The sequence below is a fragment of the Nilaparvata lugens genome, chromosome 9, assembly GCF_014356525.2.
Source record: "Nilaparvata lugens isolate BPH chromosome 9, ASM1435652v1, whole genome shotgun sequence".
Taxonomy (NCBI): domain Eukaryota; kingdom Metazoa; phylum Arthropoda; class Insecta; order Hemiptera; family Delphacidae; genus Nilaparvata; species Nilaparvata lugens.
The window spans coordinates 1,691,269-1,713,259 of NC_052512.1; the positions used below are offsets into that span (position 1 = coordinate 1,691,269).

General features: G+C 33.9%; 1 protein-coding gene across 1 annotated transcript in view; it reads left to right on the forward strand.

The window, feature by feature from the left end:
- Positions 1-21,991, forward strand: part of LOC111043335 (importin-11) — a 96,173-nt gene that overhangs the window by 48,101 nt on the left and 26,081 nt on the right. The window contains exons 14-18 of the mRNA XM_039435753.1: positions 1,202-1,366; positions 9,002-9,042; positions 11,334-11,516; positions 18,476-18,649; positions 20,840-20,998. Coding sequence (XP_039291687.1) covers positions 1,202-1,366; positions 9,002-9,042; positions 11,334-11,516; positions 18,476-18,649; positions 20,840-20,998 — 722 coding nt within the window. The remainder of the gene's footprint in view (positions 1-1,201; positions 1,367-9,001; positions 9,043-11,333; positions 11,517-18,475; positions 18,650-20,839; positions 20,999-21,991) is intronic.

A 21,991-nucleotide genomic window follows, 5' to 3' on the forward strand; every position in this document is an offset into this window, starting at 1 on the left:
GCTTCAAAATCATGAACACCACTATTAGTCTATTGACAATGTCCAGTTCACAAAGTCTTTCAGTACAGTAACAGGAGGGAAAGAGTAGGGGTGATTGACACCATACAAACTGGTTATAATAGGGAATTCCAAGAGGTGGGAAAGGCTCTTTACTATTCCATAAATAACACTTTTGTCCAATCACTGGTGAATTGTTTAGTAATAGTCTATTTTGTGGAATTTCACTCACTGAGAGCAACAATAAAGCTATGGCACACTATGTGGAAACAGCGCTATATCCGGAGATACACCGCGTTATAAAAGGATCCGAAATACACATAATTATACGGGATATTGGCCGGTCCTGTCTTGTAAGAGCACTATAACCGGATTCGCGCTCTAGCCGGAGACGTTGTAACCGGAGTCCACTGTATTTTAATTTTTCAGATTGATGTTTTGGTGTAGAAATTGAAATGGACGTAACCTATGTATAATATTTGGACAATTTGATAGTAAATTAGAAAATTGAAGAAGTTTTGGGCAATAGCCTGTTTTTTTCTTTTCCGATCATTGAATTGTTTCTGCAAATCTAATAAATAAATAAAAAATTCATTTCTTACTTTGAATCAATTTCAGAAATTCAAAATATCATTTCATAGATGCGTTATACTGTGGGTCTAGTATTAAAGCTTTATTCGTTTATGTAATATTCTACCTTACTCTGCTATTTTTGGCCCGATGCTTTTTATTTAGCCCTTTCATATTATGTTATGAAATTTCCTAAGCTGCAATCTATTTTTCCAATGTTGTCTACAACTACTGTAATGTTGAACGACAATATTCATTTGATTTTTATTTACTTCCATTTCATTTTTGTTTTCCTATTGTGAATAAAAGTATGAAGAAGGGCCCCACACAGGATTACCTTGGGGGTTTCCTTGATATACAAGGTATTGTGCATGCAAAGGCTACATCAGTTAAGTGTGTTTTTCTTCTGCAATATTTTGTACAATGTATACTGATTGGTCGAATAAATTATTATTATTAATATGCTTCTATGTTCAAATGTATTTAGCAGCAGTGGAGCTATGCTTTCCAATGAATTTCTCCTCTTCTGGACAGAAAAAGAATACCATTTGTTCACATTGGCAGGATGAAAATGTGTGATTTCTCCAAGGCTCTCTTGCTACCTTATCAATTTAGAAATTATTTGTTTATGCAGCTCAAGCAAACGAACTAGAGATACGAACAGCCCAGGCTGTGGAAATAAAGAAGGAATTTTTCAATGAGACTGTCCTGAATGTGATCTGCCGCAAGCTGATAACCCACTACTTCCTGCTCACTCCGCAAGATCTGGCTCTGTGGGATTCTGATCCAGAAACTTTCTGTGAGTAAAAATAAGTTTTTACTTTCCTTGTCCTATTACCATAGGTAAGGAAAGTATTGCTTTCCGAAAAACAATTAAGGTACCCCAATTTCCAAATTTATTTACGTTTCAAGGTCCCCTGAGTCCAAAAAAGTGGTTTTTGGGTATTGGTCTGTATGTGTGTGTGTGTATGAGTGTATGTGCGTCTGTGTACACGATATCTCATCTCCCAATTAACAGAATGACTTGAAATTCGGAACTTAAGGTCCTTACACTATAAGGATCCGACACGAACAATTTCGATCAAATGCAATTCAAGATGGCGGCTAAAATGGAAAAATGTTGTCAAAAACAGGGGTTTTCGCGATTTTCTTGTAAACGGCTGCAACGATTTTGATTAAAGTTATACCTGGAATAGTCATCGATAAGCTCTATCAACTGCGACAAGTCCCATATCTGTAAAAATTTCAGGAGCTCCGCCCCATTTATGCAAAGTTTGATTTTAGATTTCCAATTATCAGGCTTCAGATAACATTTAAACAAAAAATTTCAATTGGGATAGATTGAGCATAAAAGTCTCTACAATTAATGTTCAGTAACATTTTCACCTAAAATTGAAAATAATCTCGAAGTTCGAGAAAATAAGATTATTCAATTGCAAACTGTTGGCAACTGTTGATTCACTATGAAGAGATAGCAGACTTCGTGTGTCTGCAGCGCTATTGCCCTGTCACCAGCTGGCTTACATCTTTGTATAGTAGACTTTGAGATGCGCGTGAACACTACCGTCAGTTGATCAATTTTCATAACAGCAAGGAAAGTTGTGTGCCACACCAGATTTTTGTTTTTTTAGAGTGCGTTTTTCTTAAATAATGAATTTATTGCCAAATACAAGAAATATTTTTACAACTAAAAATAATCATTAAAATACAATAGTTTTTGGCGTGACTGGAAAAAGAAGCCTTGTTGACCGAACGTAGTGAGGTCTATGTTTTAACTCTTAATTTTCTTTTGTCTGTATGTAACGCAAATACGGCCAAACGCATTGATAGAATTCGATGAGATTTAGCAGGAATATTTCTTTAACAACTGCGCGTCGATGTATATATATACACAAGGTTTTTTGAAATTTTGCATTATAAGGATAATATGAAAGGAAAAGAAATTCCTCCATACTCCGATATATATTATTTACTTTGAAGATAGGATTAATCAGACTATAGAATTATTCATAATCAATCAACTGACAAGTGGATTACACAGATGGCTGGAGAAGCCATGTCTATTTCACTTGACACTGGGGAGCGACACACTCTTTGTATACAGCGCGATTTCGAGCGAGGTTACTACACCTCAGAATTTTGCATTCATTGATTCATTCATTCTGCATTCATACATAAACTGATGTACTAATGTGTGTATAGCATAGGCCAGTGCATTCCTATTGCTTTATCTCTTAAATAAATGAGTCTTTCTCAATTTTAATAGGCTAATAATAATTATTGTACCTAATGAACTGAAAATTCAGTTAAAAAACAACTGATAATTCTGAATAAAATAAATTTGAGATTAAAGAAATGTTTATGATGTTAAATATTGTCTACAACTGAAATAGTTGTTGATTTATTAGTTGATTAATTTTTATTATGATAAATATTGTCCACAGAAATAATTAAATAAAAATTAAAAATAAATAAATTAATCAATTAAAAATAATTATTAAATGAACTAAATAATAATGCTGGAGAAATTATAATATTTTTGATTAAAAAAAAATTATCAAATATTTGTGGAATATTTTCATCAGTTGCAAAGATTATCACGGAAATGAATGAATACAAATTCAAACGTGAACTGAGTTTGTTAACATTTCAAACGGGTGACATTAAATACTTGTGGATGAGAAAACTCCGTGAGGTCCACTGTTCACAGAACTACTAGTTAATACAATAGTTTTTGGCGTGACTGGAAAAAGAAGCCTTGAGTTCCAGAGCTCCAGCCACGAGTTCTAGAAATAAGAAATACATTTTTTCAATCTAATAACAGCAGTACAATTGAAACAATTCTGTCGATGGATGGTAATCTATGGATGTTGAATTTTATCCATAATCCAATTACTTGATAAACAGAATATAAATGCACAGAAAAATAATATATAATAATTGTCGAGTTTCAATAATAATTTTTACATAATAATAAAGAATTAATATTGCCAAAATTGGTGATTCAGCCAACTCAGTTCTCATTAAAAAAATAGTTTTGTTTTACCCACGATTTTATTAATCTCAATTTGGTTTTTGTTATGTTATCCTTAATAAAGTCTTCCGGAATTTTATTTATTAGTTTATTACTCTGATATTCAAATTGGTGTTTACTAGATGTTAATGTACTAAAATTAATATTGAAAGCATTTACTATAGTTGGCCGTATATTTTACGACGGGTAAATTGATTTGTATTCTTATTAATAAAAATAAATAAATTTGTCACTCAAGTTGTGCGTAACGTTGGTAGATCTATCTCTTCAAATATTAGTCTGCTGGAATATGGTGTCATATTAATTAGATAACTAATTATTTAGATAATTAGTTATCTAATTAATATGATACCCTATCTTACCACCCATCACCCAATAAACACTATAAGGGGCTTATCACACACATCTTGTGATTACTAAGTACATAAACATTTCATAAAAACATTGCTCAAGCTTGGATTTTTGTTCTCTTTTTCATTTTCTCCAATATTCAACTTACTTTGTAATTGCTAATCTTAAATATTTTTGTATTTTATTATAAAATTTTTGTATCAAATTGTCGGATGTATACAAATATGGAGGGTTACCTGTTGTCTTCATAAATAAATAAACCTCAGGAACATGACAGCCAGTTCTCATATGGTTTCTAGCAAGCTTTCCAATTTAAAGCTAACTTACTGAAAAATTCAAAGCGTCTTTTCTCCCAATTAATAATAATAATTTCTCTGAATGTCAATGATTTGCATCCAGAGGAGTTTATTTACAAATAAGATACATAATTATAAAAGTGTTTCCAAAGTTTGGAGTTTTCTAAATATTTGTAGTTGATTCAATTCAATTTAGAAGTATTTTTTCAATTTAAAAATCATTTTTGTGTGTTTTCAAATGTAAATTGAGAGTGTAATTGAAGAATGTTGAAGTGACACATAACCTACATATATTTGGACTGTTGCAAAAATTAGAATTGGAACCGTTTTGGACGTATAGTCCAGTCACTATATACATTGGTGCATGCAATTTATATTGTAGTTCTGATTTTCTAATATATTATTTGGGTACATGAGAGAAGTCCAGAACCAATTTCTTCATGCAAAATTTCCTTGTGCTAGATACAGGGTGGCCCAAAAACCTCGTATTTTCGGCTCATTTTCCAGTTTTCAGCTATTTCTGCAAAATATCGTAATCGAACAGAAAAATTTGCTCTTGTCTTTTTTTTAAATCATAAAATTCTAAATAAAATGAGATCATTCGGAACTCTCTATCTCCAATGAGTAATGAGATATGATTTATCAAAAATGAGTGAAGAAAAAAATCAATTCTGATGAATTTTAGTTTTTGATCAACAATATCTTCCGATTGTTATCATTTAGATGTATGATTCAAAATCCCTCTAGGCGTATTTTTGTGCTCTACAATCTAAGATCAGGTAGAGCGCCTCTATCTCATATAGATTTCCAGGTACACCTGACAAAAATGCTCCTTGTATTGTGAAAAACACCTAATTTTCAACTTCAACCATCATTACCAACTACATTGTCCTCACATTGATATTCCGCACAATGGTTCATGAGATTATGTTCTATGAGAATCACCCGTTAGATGCACTCCATTTCAGTATTTCCTAGTGGAGAGGCGCGCTTAAGGACACCTCATGGATCAAATTTTCAAACATTTATAACTTCTGACAATGCTCTGATTTCATCTTACTGCACTTCATTCTTCTCGGCTCGTCAAGGCAGTCCAAAATCATGCATCATAACTTAAATTCGGTCGAAAAATGGAAAATCTATTGTTGAGTGTACTTAAGCCCATATTCCAATACACAAAAAATGACCAATTTCTATATTCAAAGCTGCATGTCTTGTGAAATACTTCTGATAAAATTCCCAAATTTAGTGAGGGTGTGGAAATTGTCCCCCTCCACCCACTCCAATAAATAATACTTTCGATTCCAATACAATTCGAAAGTTACAGGAAATTTTTAAAATGGCGATTTCAGTTTTTATATTGTTTTCGAGATTTTACTGTTGATCAAGAGTTTCTAAAACGAGTCTGATACATCATAGAAACTCACAATTGATTCCAAATTGTAGATAAATTCATCTTCTACGAGCTCAGTTGAGAAATCCATCTTGAATCACTTTCCCCTATCATTGAACTGCCAAAATCGTTAATACGCGAAAAATATCTACAATTTCCAGATTTTTTTCAACAATCAAATCTCACTTTATGAACATATTTTTTCGTGAATCGTTTACAGCAAATAAAAGATAAAATTCTATTGTATATTTCAAGATCAAGTAATGATTTTTATAATAAGGGGTTATTTTATTTATTTATTTATTCAATCATTCAGAATAATTACACAACTTACAGAAAAGTACCACAGGCTTATAAGCCCAAAACGGTTCCAATTCTAATTTATACAACAGTCCAAATGTAGCTAGGTTATGTCACAACATTCATCAATTGCACACTCAATTTACAATTCAAAACACACAAAAATCATTTTTAAATTTACAAAAATACTTCTAAACTAAATTGAATCAATCACACTTAATTAGAAAATTCCAATATTTGAGAAAACTATATCTCGGGTTACCGAGATACATAGCTTTGAATATAGAAATTTGCCATTTTTTATGTATTGGGATATGAGCTTGAGTACACTCAACAATAAATTTTACATTTTTCGACCGAATTTGACTTATGATGCATGATTTTGGACCGCCTTGACAAGCCGAGAAGAATGAAGTGTAGTACGATAAAATCTGAGCATTGTGTCATAAGTTATAAGTGTTTGAAATGTTGATCCTTGAGGTTTTGGGCCACTCTGTATCTAGCACAAGGAAATTTTGCATGAAGAAATTAGTTCTGAACTTCTCTTATGTACCCAAATAATATATTAGAAAATCTGAACTACAATATAAATTGCAAGCACGCCCCCTTTTTTAAGTCTACATTGACTGGACTAGTAAGCCTGTAGTACTTTCCTGTAAGTTGTGTAATTCTGAATGATCAACTGTTCATTCTCATTTAAAATAATCAGTTTTATTTTATTTAGCAAGAAATTATATTCTCAATAATTTCATAATGAATTTCCATAATTAATTATCCTACATTGTTAAAAGACGATCTGGCAACAGAGCAAAGCGAGAAAGAGATAGCCCTATCCGCTATGTTGAATGATAGACAACGATTGCAATACCATTGCTTATTAGAAAATTATATCAAGCAATTTCTCATGAGCATAGTTGATATTGAGAATTGGATCAGATCATTGGGTTAATGGCACTTTATATTTTTATTCAAGATTTATTTTTCTGATTTTTTTTTGTGATTGAGTGAGTATCGGGCTTGACTCACTCTTATATTTGTAAACCTAAAAGTTTGGTAACCCCAACACAATTTTCATTACAGGGGTACCTTATTATTGTTTCTTGTACCATACAGTATAGTAGGCTAATTATGTAGCAGTATAATCGTGTAACATAGAAATGTTATGTTGTATTGTTTCGTTTTTAAAAAAAATATGATTTTTTTATTTCTAATATTAGTTTTTTATGAGCATAAGTAGTTGGAAAATGTTGCTAATGACTTTTGGTTATATTATCATTATGACTGCATATGGCGATGTTTAAATGAGAAATATTTCTTTATATTCTTACATTGTTATATTTTTGAGCCATATCATTTTATAAATTTGGTTAATAACTTGATATCTTTGTTTTGTTTTTTTTGTAACATTGTACTGTTGTTTATGAGAAACAATATATTTTATTCTATTCTATTCTCATCAAACACTGCCATTATAACGTGGACCTCATTATAGCGCATAATTTTCATCTAAGACAACTAAATAATAACGGTGACTAATAATAATTATAATAAAGTGGCAATAATAAACAGATAATAATAAGTGACGAATGATGATGATGATGATGATGATGATGATGATGATGATAATAATAGCGGTGTCTAAGTAAAAAATTGAATCTATAAAGTTGTAATTTGCTACACCCCAAACCAATAGTCCATATCTTGAAAGAGACTCCACAACTGAGAAATATACTATTTCTATAATATCTTTACTAAGTACAAGGTGCGCCAGAGAAACTTACTTATTTGACAAAATTCCCCGCGGTGTATTGGTCGTGTAGAGGGCAGGAGGGGGCGCATCTGGAGGAGGAAGTCCGAAGTTTATTCTCCCTCAAGTAAGTAGCCATCATGCTCTGGTCTAGAGAGCAGCGGGCCTTCGCAGTTGAGAGCTTCTTTTCTAATGGTCGATCACTTGTTGTTGCTACGAAACGTACCTTCCGCGCTTGATTCGAAATTCCTCCTCACAGACTCGTTCCTGCTCGTAATTCGACTCTGTCGTGAGTTGACTCGTTTCGGGAGTGTGCAAGTGTCGTTGAATCCAGAAATGAAGTTCAACGAACCATCAGAACTCCAGAGAATATGAAAGGAGTGAGGCAGTCAGTTGTGCGTTCTCCCCAGCGTTCGGCTCGCAAACACGCAGCTGCTATGGCAATTTCTGACGCAACTGTTCGACGAATTCTCCATGAAGACCTCCAATTTCATCCATATAAATTGGCTGTTGTTCAAGAATTGACTGAACGCGTTTTTGTTGCCCGTCAAAATGCATGTGATATGCTGATTGACAACCTGCCAGAAGACGTGGTCATTTTTTTCAGTGACGAGGTTTATTTCCACTTGCGTTTCCTCAATGCGATTTTTTTCATGAGGTTATTTGAGATCCCTGGTTTATGTCGATCGATCACGGACCATAGCACACCTCAAGAACAACATTCGCGATGCCATTGATTTACTGCGACGAGTGGATACAAATTAAAAAAATCGACTTCATCAGTCGCCATTGGTCTGATGTAATTTCCAAGACTGCATGAAAAAAAATGGAATATTGTATTTTCATATAAAACAATATTGAAACATTAACTAAAGTACTTTTGTTTTTATTGAACTTTCAGATAAGTAAGTTTCTCTGGCGCACCTTGTATATGACGAAGCTGAAGAACTTATAAATTCGCTTTCTTATTTTCTTAGTTGTGTATTATATTACTCATCCCATTTCAATCGATCATCTACTAAGATATTTAAAATTAATCAGAGGATGTTCCATGATCATTGCTACATATTATTCATGTGCTGTCCATTTCTATTCTATAAATAAAGTTTAAGCTTAGGCCAAAGCTCTTAAGCTTACAGGCCAAATAAAGTAAAAGCAAACTTCACATATAAAAATAGCATTTTCAATTATTTGGTTCCGGAAAAACTGGTTATATTATTATTCTCATTTAAAGATGATCATTTCTCAATAGTCACTAAAAATTTGATGACTTTTCGATCTTCTGAAATTTGTTTTCTGTATCCTTTTTGCAGATATAAACGAATCGGCTGAAAATTGGAAATATAGTCTGAGGGTAAGTATTGAGAAAATCTTCAAACGTTCCTTCTGAGTAGAAAGTATTGAGAAAAAAGAAGCTTTTCTGCAATAGTTGATTTATTTTTTTTTGTCAAAATTAGGAAAATAAACAGTTTTGGGTTTATCCCGTTGGTTCTCTCCCAATAATTTATTTGATGATGCAATTTTGGAATGAAATAAATAAGTGAATAAATAATAAATCCTTCGGGCACCACAATAATGTTTCCACAACCAGATGAATAATAATGATTTCGACAAATTAACAATTGTAAGGAGTTTTTATCAGTCATAATTACAATAATTGGTAAAGTAAATACGATTTCATAGACATGAAAACGTTTTCTTTCTCAAATCAACATGGATCGAGTAAATAGCTTCGCTTGCCTTGACTGTCCTCAACTACATTCAAATGATAATAGACACTTTTACATTCATAATAGAAAATGAATCAGAAATGTTATCAATACCGTGAAAAATTATCCATAATAGTGTAAAAATCATATCTTGAACAATTGAATAAGGAATAATGTCTTGATAATGATTTTGTATAGATGAAACTTGATTGTGAAAGTATAAAACTTCCATGGAAAAATATGTGAAAATCTTAAAATTCAATTTAACATTCTAAGTTCCAATATATTTGTTCTCTTCTTGCTATATTTCTCATTGAAGTGAAGAATTTATATATAGTGAGGTCCACGTTATAATGGCAGTGGAGAAAGAGAACAACGTTGCCGATCCTCTGTCTTGTCAATGCCTTCTGAAGACGGTAGCTGATACAGGTTTATTGATGTAATATTAACTGTTCGTTCTCGTTTAAAATAATCAATTATATTTTATTAAGCTAGAACATATATTTTTCAATAATTTCATAATCAATTTACATAATTAAGATGAATTTTGTTAATTAATTATCAATTCTACATTTTTAAAAGACAATTGGCAACAGAGTGAAGCGAGAAAAAGATAGCTCGATCCGCTTTGTTGAATGATAGACAAGGATAGCAATACCATTGCTAATAAAACCTTGTCATTATAACGTGGACCTCACTATAGGTGATCGATAGAATCTGGGAACAAAAATACATCAACAAATAATTTTCTCGAGTCATTTTTGCAACAAAACATCTCGGTGATAATTATATCAGAATTGAAATTTCATCAATGATTTTTACTTTTTCAACACAAACCTACTCTACAATATTCCAATTCAACGTTTTAAGTACGTATTTCTCGGAAACAAACATTGGTTCTACAGCCTTTTTTCAATCGTGTTCAGCATCTGAGTGTAATTTTGGTGATTATCCGTAATTTAAATTTCGACCGTTGGTCCAATTAGTTGTGTTATTACTGTTATCATTCTTTTGTAGTGGTGTGTGATTGAGCATTGCTCAACTGAACATCGTTGTCATTAATTTTTATTGTGTTCCATTATTTGACGGAATTTTCTCACTATTACTATCTTTTGCTTCATTCCTGTCTTTCAGTTTCTTCTCAGCATATTTTGCCTTATGGAAGATATATTAATTTTGTCATTTTATATTTTCTAATTTTTCCATTTTTTCCAACTCCAAATGTTATAATTTCAATTTTATACCTTCTTAATTTCAATATAATTATAATTTATTCATATAATTTCAATAATCACCGATTGATTCTGTTTAGTGTCCAAGACAGTTCACTCGCTCCAATTTTTGATTTTCTACATTTTTCATAACTACCTGTGTTTTATCCTCCTTTCTCTCTTTTTAGATTTCATTCTCTCCAATCTTCACCTCCTATTTTTTATACTGTAGTGAAATTCTTGATTCTTTCAAATGCTTCATTTTGCCTTCCTTCTTGAAATTTCTCTATCTTCTCAATTTTTCAACTTGTGTTTCTTTCCTTACTTTTCTTTCGCCTCTTCCCGTCCTACTTTCACTCCTCCATCCACACCTCCATATATATGTATATATACTTATTTTCCTCCTTATATATATATCCTTCTTTTCCTCTTCCTCTTCCTCCTCCCACTCCTCCTCATACTCCCCCTCCTCCTTCGCCTCCTCCTCCACCACCACCCTTTTATCCCCCACCTTCTCCTCATCATCCTCCTCCTCCACACCCTCCTTATACCTTTGTTCGATTCTGTATTAGTACCTCTTTTTTCATAGTCTCTTAATAATTTCTCTCTTCCCATTACAATTCCTTCACCTCCTTCTCCTTCTCCTTTCACCAGCACCCAAGTCGGAGACCTCTTACTCTTCCTTCTGCTCTTGTTCAGTTGGTGTGTTCTCTGTTGTGTTGCAGCCATGCGCAGAGGCGTTGTTCCTGGCGCTGTTCTACGAGTTCAAGAGCGAGCTGAGCCGGCAGCTGGTGGAGTTAGTGGAGTGTAATCACGCTCCCGTGCCCGGCCATCACCTGCAGGCCATTCTCGCCAAGGACGCCGTCTACAATGCTATAGGGTTGGCTGCGTTCGAGCTCTACGATCAGGTAGCGCACATACTAACTCACAATCAATCCCGGCTAACCAAAAATCTAATGTCTGTTTTACTTCATAACGATTTGATGTATCCATTGCTCAATTAGTGTGGAAAGGATTAATTTTCTGATAAACTACACCTTTTGTATGAGAGTTTTTATAACTGAACTGAAAGTTGAAACTGAACCAAAGTGTTAGGCTGGGCGTACACCGGTTAGTCAAGACAAGACAAGACTAGTCACAATACTTCACATGGTTGCTTATGACGCAACTCACACTGATTAGGCCTACTAATTGCAATTAGACATGTCTTCATAAGCAACTATGTGAAGTATTGTGACTAAACGTGACTAGTCTTGTCTTGACTAACCGGTGTACGCCCAGCCTACGATTACAGATATGGCTTCGTATAAATGAGCGCTGTTATCCAAAGATTGTCAGTTTGGTGTAATGGTCAGCATCCCTGACTGGCAATTGGGAGATGCCGGGTTCGATTCCCGAGCTGGCAAATAATTTTTCGATAGTAGCGCTCTTCGAATCAAGCTGTTAACCCTGTCATTACAATTAGAACATCACAATTTGACATGAATGCCAGTTAATACAATATAAAACAGCACTAAAATAAATTGACTCAAATTTATTGTCCTATGCTATAATTCATCATTTATTAATTTCAAAATACCCTAGTTATAAGTTTTATCCATAAATTCTTCGACAGACTGGAATGGATTATTTACGAGGAATATTTCTAGTATAAAGAAATAAGTATGCAGAATAATTACTTCACATTACAATCCACTTTTTCATTAAACCAATAGAGTTTCTAGCATGTCGAAAATTCAATATACAATCTCTTTCTTTATATCTCACTTTTATAATATACTTATACATTTACATAAAATTTAATCGACATTTCAAATCAACTCAATTTCGAAGAAAAAAGAAAACACTTCATAAGTAAGCCAAAAACACATTTGTCCTAAACAAAATACATGTCAATACCCAAGAAGAAGTACTCAAGATGTGAACTTCATCATTGCTTATAGGTTGCTTGTTAATTAATTAATATCGTGGCACCGAGCTTTGCTCGTTATTTATTTATTTATAAACAGAACACAATTCTTTAAAATGATTGGGGAAGGACTAACAGGCACAGCCCGAAATTGTTTCTTCCCCGAATTTTGATTTACACACTATAAATAGTCCAAAAAGTAGGTTATGTTCCATACACTTGAATCCAGGTCCAATTTTCAGTCCAAACATTTTAAAACAAAAAAGTTCCAATTTAGATTGTTTACAAACCAAATTGAATAACAAAATAACACTCACTAATCACTTAGAACTGTAAAATAATTATTAACTTTGAAAATTATGATAATTATACTCTTATTTAGAATGATACACCATATCATGTCCACAAATCAGATTATTTTGATCAAGTCGATTAAAATTTCTAGATAATATTTCTCGTGAGATAAACTGATTGATTCAACAGCTGAACATAATATTGTCTCTTTCCCACACAGACACTCGCATCTTCTGTTATCGACAGACGACGAAATTATCATATGTTTTTCCAAGGATAAATAATTACTATCCTTTTCATGTCGTTCAGCGAGTTTTCCCAGGGATGAGACCTAGTGCTATCGAATTTTTATATCATAAACCTACTATGTTCCAAATTTCGTGAAAATCGTTAAAGCCGTTTTCGAGATCCGTTGGACATGAATAACCAGAATAACCATATAAATACAGAAATTGCTCGCTTAATATAATAGGATGAATCGACATTAATTATTATAATACTTATCAACAGCTAGAAGTCGAATAAAAAAATTTGAAGTCAATTCAAAGGAGACATTCTCCAAGTTATTCTGATATTATAATTAGGGTACCTACTTATTACTACAACTCGTGATCATGAGAGAAGTTATGATACAAGGATGTACCTAATTTGCGATTCTTCTCTCAGCGGGCCGCTGCGATGGACGATTCTTCTCAGTTATTAAGCCTTTTTTGGCTTTAACCTTTTTTCTTCTTTTCTATCTTCTTTATTATTCTATTTTTCTATTATTAAATTCATTTTTAAATACTTCCTCTTTACAAATGAGATAAATCGATTCAGACTCATCTTCGCACACAGGCACCCATAGCCCATGTGAAGAATATTCTTTCTCAGTAGTTTTGTTACTATTATTCAAGCATGTTTGTATCATTGAAGAGTAAATAATGAATTTGAATTTTCTCGCAATTTTTCTAATTTTATTTAAAAAAAATCCTAGCCGTCCAACTATGAAACGTTTTTAGATCTACTGGAATATCATACCCTTCTGGTTCTAGAAATATAAACGAACTTTCACTACTGCGTCCTATTTTTTTACATGTTTAATTCTGACTTCTAAAATGTCCATGATTGTCTGTTAGATGGCAGATCCCCAAACCTCTGAACCATATAGGCAGAATGGAATAACATCGGTATGAAATACCTTTATTCTTTCTATCCATTTCTCTGATCTGACTAGATAATTCATTGGCGACATTCATCGCCACTGTTGATTCCGCTTTAGCCCTACTTATTGATCGTCTTAACATCTATGCATATCTTCCAGAAGACTGAAATTTAATTCCCAAATAATTATACTGGCTGCACATTTCTATTTTTTCTTCCGCCAGCTTGAAACTTAATTTATGGCATTTGCTTAATCGATCCCTATGATAAGTCAATATTACTTCCCTTGCCCTATTACCATAGGTAAGTAAGGAAAGTATTAAGTAAATAAATATAATTTTATTGCCATTCAACTGCTGATCATAGTTACAGACAACGTCATATTCTAATTCAACACACAACACATTCGAATTTAAATTCAATATCAAACACACATACATCTATATAATATATAAAGTGAAATCACTTAATAATGGGTTGAAAAATGACCCTGTCTAAATTTAAATAATTCAGCTATAAGGTAACATTAAAATAGGAATATCTAAAATAATAATTCCATGTCTGATAAAAATCACAAGTTAATTTAGTTAATTTAATTAAATAGTCGATAATTTCAATGTTTTATTCTTACAAGAAATTTGTAAGACTCGTTTTTAATAATTATTTGTTATGAATGAAAATGTCTCAAATTTATATAAAAAAATGTTACAATGTTTAAAATGCTACTCTTTCTATTGCTTTCCGAAAAAAATTAAGGTACCCCTATTTCCAAATTTCTATTCGTTTCAAGGTCCCCTGAGTCCAAAAAAGTGGTTTTTGGTCTGTATGTGTGTTGTGTGTATGAGTGTATGTTCGTCTGTGTACACGATATCTCATCTCCCAATTAACGGAATGACTTGAAATTTGGAACTTAAGGTCCTTACACTATAAGGATCCGACACGAACAATTTCGATCAAATGCAATTCAAGATGGCGGCTGGTAAAAATGTTGTCAAAAACATGGTTTTTCGCGATTTTCTCGAAAACGGCTCCAACGATTTTTATCAAATTTATACCTAGAATAGTTATTGATAAGCTCTATCAATGCCACAAGTCTCATATCTGTGAAAATTTCAAAAGCTCCGCCCCATCTATGCAAAGTTTGATTTTAGATTTCCAATTGTCAAGGCTTCAGATACAATTTAAACAAAAAAATTCAAGTGGAAAAGATTGAGCATGAAAATTTCTACAATTAATGTCCATTAACATTTACACCTAAAATTGAAAATAAGCTTGAAATTCGAAAAATTTGCTTATTCAATTGCAAACTGTTGGCAACTCTTGATTCTATAAAAATCATTCACTAAGAAAGAGAAAAATCATCTCACACCATACAATCAAATCACTAAGAAAGAGATAGCAGACCTCGTTTTCCAGCGTTATTGGCCTGTCACCAGCTGGCTCAGATCTTTGAATAGTAGACTTGAGATGCGCGTGCACACTAGCGTCAGGTGATCAATTTTCATAACGGCAAGGAATGTTGTATGAGTGTGCCACACCAGATTTTTTTGGTTTTGTAATCTTCACTTTGAGATCTACTGTATTGGTTCAAACATTCCAATTTCGCACGTCTGAATGCTATCAACCAGAATAACTAGTAGTTCTGTGAACAGTAGATCTCGCGCAGTTATAAACCGCAGCCTCCTCTTATACTGTCCATCAGAGTAAATCCTGCCTGTATGTCGTGTCGGTGAGATATCGGTGTGAAAAATGCTAATGGCTGTTGGTGTATCATCAAAAATGCTAACATCAAAAGCTAATCTCCTTCAAGACATACTAGCAACAGGACAGCCCAAGTTCAAAGCAGAGAAAGTTCGAGAGATAATGCTGTTATTTTAGTTATTAATTGCATGCGTTATTGCACGCAATCAATAGTTCATTTATTTATTCACAATGGTGACAACGGGTTTCCCCAAATATGTCTCCTTAACAATAAAAATTGTACAGATACAAATGAAAAAAGAAAAATAATGATAAAAATAATACGAACTTATGCAATAATAAATAATACAAACAACAAAAATACCACCTAATTCAAAAATGAAAAATACCGTACAAAATTTTCAAATACTTATGAAAAAAGTAAAAATAGAACAAATTGAGAATTCAAAATTCCAAAACTTATAAAAATTAAAGAATATAATAACAAATAATGAACAAAAATGTTATCAATAGAAAAATAACATTAATAACTGAACGACGTCCCAAACCATATGCACATCCACACTGATATACACCAACTATTTATTTGATGAGATCATGCTTACACAAGATTTAATTATCATATAACACTTTCCGGACCTTAGCGCGAGAAAACCAGAAGACATCTAGGCGTCCAGACAAGCTGTTATAAGTTCTTTGCATCCTATTTAATAGTGCATAAAAATTGCATTCAATGAGGCATGCAATTTATAGTCTACACAGCTGCTGATTTTTTACCAAGTTACATTGAGATATTGAATTGCATGCGTCATGGCATGCGATTTATAGTCCACTCAACAGCTGATTTATGATGAATAATTCTATTGTCTGATTTTTACTTTCCTTGCCCTATTACCATAGGTAAGGAAAGTATTGCTTTCCGAAAAAAATTAAGGTACCCCAATTTCTAAACGTTTCAAGGTCCCCTGAGTCCAAAAAACTGGTTTTTGGGTATTGGTCTGTATGTGTGTGTGTGTGTGTGTGTGTGTGTGTGTGTGTGTGTGTGTGTGTGTGTATGAGTGTATGTGCGTCTGTGTACACGATATCTCATCTCCCAATTAACGGAATGACTTGAAATTTGGAACTTAAGGTCCTTTCACTATAAGGATCCGACACGAACAATTTCGATCAAATGCAATTCAAGATGGCGGCTAAAATGACGAAATGTTGTCAAAAACGTGATTTTCTCGGAAACGGCTCCAACGATTTTGATCAAATTCATACTTAAATAGTCATCGATAAGCTCTATCAACTGCCACAAGTCCCATATTTGTAAAAATTTCAGGAGCTCCGCCCCATCAATGCAGATAGATTCCCAATTATCAGGCTTCAGATACAATTGAAACAAAAAAAATCAAGTGGAGTAGATTGAGCATGAAAATCTCTACAATTAATGTTCAGTAACATTTTCACCTAAAATTGAAAATAAGCTTTAAATTCGATAAAATGTGATTATTCAATTGCAAATTATTGTTGATTCTATTAAATCATTCACTATGAAGAGATAGCAGACCTCATGTGTGTCTCCAGCGTTTGCTGGCTCTATTGCCCTGCCACCAGCTGGCTCAAATCTTTGAATAGTAGACTTGAGATGCGTGGGAACACTAGCGTCAGGTGATCAATTTTCATAACGGCAAGGATAGTTGTGTGAGTGCGCCACACCAGATTTTTACTCTAATATTGGCGTATGAAGGAGGCTCCTTTTCCATTTTATATTATCCTTGAAATGCAAAATTTCCAAAAACCTTGTATATACGTCGACGCGCAATTTAAAAAGGAACATACCTGTTAAATTTAATGAAAATCTATTACCGCATTTCGTCGTAAATGCGCTATATATAAATATTTAAACATTTAAACATTCAAAAATTAAGAGAAATGCCAAACCGTCGACTTGAATCTCACTTCGCTCGGTCAACTATGTCATCGGCGTATTGCATCATTGTCGCCGTTAAGATTCAGGCAATGCAATCCTCTCTCTCTAAAAAAATGGCTCTATCCCTGATGTGTATAGTGAGTTCCACGTTATAATGGCAGTGTCTGATTAGCAATGGTATTGCTATCCTTGTCTATCAGTTAACAAAGCTGATAGCGCTATATCTTTCTCACTTTGCTCTGTTGCCAGATCGTATTTCAACAATGTAGAATTAATAATTAATTAACGAAATATTTCATCTTAGTTATGTAAATTCATTATGAAATTATTGAAAAAATATAATTTCTTGCTTGATGAAATATAATTGATTATTTTAAACGAGAATTAGCAGTTAATTTTACATTAATAAACCTGTATCAGCTATCGGCAACGGCAACTATTAGGTTCGGCAACGTTGGTCTCCTATCTTTCTCCACTGCCATTATAACGTGGACCTCACTATACATTTGGACTGTTGTATAAATTAGAATTGGTTTTTGGCTTTATCCTGTGGTACTTTTCTATGTTTACAAGTTTGTGTTTCTTCAATGGTTCCAAATTTTCTTAAATAACTCAATATTATTCGTTACAAGTGGTAATTGAGTGGAATATTTCTAATCAATTTATTAATTCAAGCTATCTAAATTGAAAATATGTAGTTTTCATGTTTATTTTGGACTAACATTTTTTTTAAATTGTACACGTGAAATTCTAACCTTATCTTGGACTATGTCACCTATAAATTTGGAAGAAAAATAGCCCTTACTATTTTATTTAACAATGTTATTACATTAGTCTCATTTGCATTGTAAATAAATAAAATTAATTTGTGTGTTTGTGAATGGAATGAGGTGTTTCTGTTGCAGATCAACTTCGACAACTGGTTCATGTCGACACTGAGCGTGGAGCTGAAAGGCGGTGACACCAACTACCGAATCATCAGACGGCGAATAGCGCTGCTACTGGGTCAGTGGATTAGCGTCAAATTGGCTCGCGAGCTGCGTCCTTCGCTCTATGTCGCCATGCTTGCTCTGCTACAGGTATTTACACCAGTACACTTGCCGTCAACATACGAGGCTCATTTTTTTCAACCTCCGATTGGTCATAAACTAGTAGCTCTGTGAACAGTAGACCTCGCGCAGTTATAAACCACAGCCTCCTCTTATACTGTCCATAAAAGTAAAACTCGTCTGTATGTCGCGTCGGCGAGATATCGGTGTGAAAACGGCGGCTAATGGCTGTTGGGTTTGGCGAATTAAAAATACTAACTTCAAAAGCTAATCTCCTTCAAGACATACTGACAACAGTTCAGCCCCGAGTTGAAAGCAGATAAAGGTCGAGATAAAATTACTTTCAATGCAATTAATAGTGCATAAAAAATGCATGCAATTAATAATCCACTCGACACCTGATTTATGATGAATAATTCTATTGTCTGATTTTTACGGTAATATTGGTGTTCGAAGGAGACTCCTTTTCTTTTTGTATCATCCTTAAAATTCAAAATTTCAAAAAAACTTTCTATATGTGTCGACGCAAAGTTCAAAAAGGAACATACCTGTCAAATTTCATGAAAATCTATTGCCGCGTTTCGCTGTAAATGCGGAACATAAATATAAACATAAAGAGAAATGCAAAACCGTCGACTTGAATCTAAAGGTGCGTACAGATTTACGCGCCGCGAACATGAGCAATTCACTTTTAATCAGCTGACTATATCTGTATTTTTACAGAAACGGTAAGATACAGATATAAAAAGCTTGGCAACAGCTGATTAAAAGTGAATTGCTCATGTTCGCGGCGCGTAAATCTGTACGCACCTTTAGACCTCACATCGCTCGGTTAGTAAATGTAGGTGGGGAAATTAGTGTGCATCACGAGAACAACAATAATGATATTTCTCCCTCGGGCTCTTGTCCTCCTTGGCTTTGCCGCGGGCTCCAAACGTTTCCCCTCAGGGAGAAAGAGTCTCCCTTTGCTCCTTACAAGTACAAATAACAACTATTTCCTCCACATACTATTTAAACTCACACTAGAATCCTCATAACTAGTAGTTCTGTTCACAGTAGACCATATGCACTTTTTTCATCCACAAGTATCTGGTGTCACCTGTTCACCGGCTTTCCAGACATCTGTGTAATGCATGCAATGAATAATCCACTGTCAGCTGATTGATTATTAATAATTCTATAGTCTCCTTAAAATACAAAATTTCAAAAACCTTGTGTTGTGTATACATCGACGCGCAGTAAAAAAAGGTATATTGCTGCCAAATCTCATAGAATTCTATCAACGCGTTTGGCCGTAAATGCGTTACTTACTTACAGACAGATGAAAGAAAACTCGAGTTGAAACATAGACCTCACTTCGTTCGGTCAACAAAGTTGTACATACAAAAAGTGCCACTTTTTGATTCAAAGGATCAAGTGTCTATTCAAATAACATTGGAAGCACCTCTATGAGTGTACGTATTCAAGTGCATGCGCTGGAGATTGGTCGTAACGTTGCTCAGATCATCTATAGTCTGTTCATCGAAAGGAAAGACAAACAACATTGTCTTCAAAAAAGGATTTAAATATTTATTTATGTTACAAATGACAGTCCTTGTGTTATGTTTCTCTTCCAAATTTCTAAATTATTATTATTTTCTTAATTCCTAAAGCCGTGTCCACACTGAACAAATGTTCGACAAACATGTTTGTTGAAACAGTTTGGGCAAATTTTAATATGTTAGAAAATAATGTTTGCCCGTGCCCAGTGTGGACACGTCACCAAACAAAATATTAGTAAGTGTGGAAACAGGTTTTATTGTAGTTATAGTTGAAAATAAATTTCATTCCAATTCAATTCTATAATTCTATTTTCTAATTTTAGTCTAATTCTTTTCTGATTCCTAATTTTAAATCTCCTATTTTCTATCAATTCATATTCCACCCCTTTCCTTATCAATAACGCACTCAAATTTGAAATCTCCCGCTTCTAACCCATAATGGCTCCCCCTCAATCTGTTTTCCTTCTTTCTACATACTCTGTGGTCTCCGTTTACTATTTACTCTGTGGTCTTGACCGTTGGAATTCACACAAAACACCACTACAACTAGACCGTTGACAAAGGTGCCACAGTCACTGAACATTTCGGAAAATAATGTAAGCTACTAAGTGTTTTTCATCTATTTGTATCGTGTTACCTATTCAAATTAGGCATTTATGGTGATATTTATTTTGATTAGGAGTCGGAAGACTGTGTGGTGCGCCTGACAGCAGCCAACACCATCAAGATGGCCGTCGACGACTTTGACTTCAACTCGGAGCAATTTGCCGAATTCCTCGAACCCTTCTTCAGCCTGCTGTTTGCACTGTTGAAGGATGTGCACGAGTGTGAGAGCAAGGTCAGTTCGCCCCACTTTGCTTCACATATTTATACTAGTAGTTCTGTGAACAGTAGACCTCACGCAGTTTTTTCATCCAACAGTATCTGGTGTAACCTGTTCTAGTTCCAGCAGTACCAGTCTCAGTTGTCTCTCACTCTGTGGCAACGACTACATATCTCATTGACTGTTTTAATTAGTAGAAACCTCTCATTGCACAATAAGCATGAACTCCAATCTATTGTCATTTGAAATTTCTCGAAAAGGGTAAGTCTTTCAAGTTCTAAACCAAATATAATTGTAAGGTTCACACCTGTTGCCTCTCAACTGTGTCAACTGGCGCCTAGGCTCGCCTATTAAATTTGTTTTTTCAAATGTGAAAATATTGATACTTATGGGGGCACCCATCATAATACCATGACTGCAAAACAAAATATTGAAACCATAGACGTTAGGCGCATGTTAAACGAGCGCTAATGCCGCGGCGTTAACGCGGGGTTTTTGCGTCGCGTTAACTGGGCAATGGCACTTCCATAGTGCGCACTAACAACGCTGTTTATAACTTGGTTCAGCATTGCCAACGCCGCGGCATTAGCACTCGTATAACATGGGCCTTATAGAAATAGACACGGCTTCTCCAGACATCTGTGTAATTCATGCAATGAATAATCCACTTGTCAGCTGATTGATTGAGCGAAGAGAGGTCTAAGATTCAAGTCGACGGTTCTGCATTTCCCTTTATTTATGTTTATATGTTCCGCATTTATGGCGAAACGCAGCAATAGATTTTCATGAAATTTGACAGGTATGTTCCTTTTTTAATTTCGCGTCGACGTATATACAAGGTTTTTGGAAATCTTGCATTTCAAGGCTAATATAAAAGGAAAAGGAGCCTCATTCATAGGCCAATATTAGAGTAAAAATCATACTATAGAATTATTCATCATGAATCAGCTGTCGAGTGGATTATAAATTGCATGCAATTCAATATTTCAATGTAACTTATTGAAAACA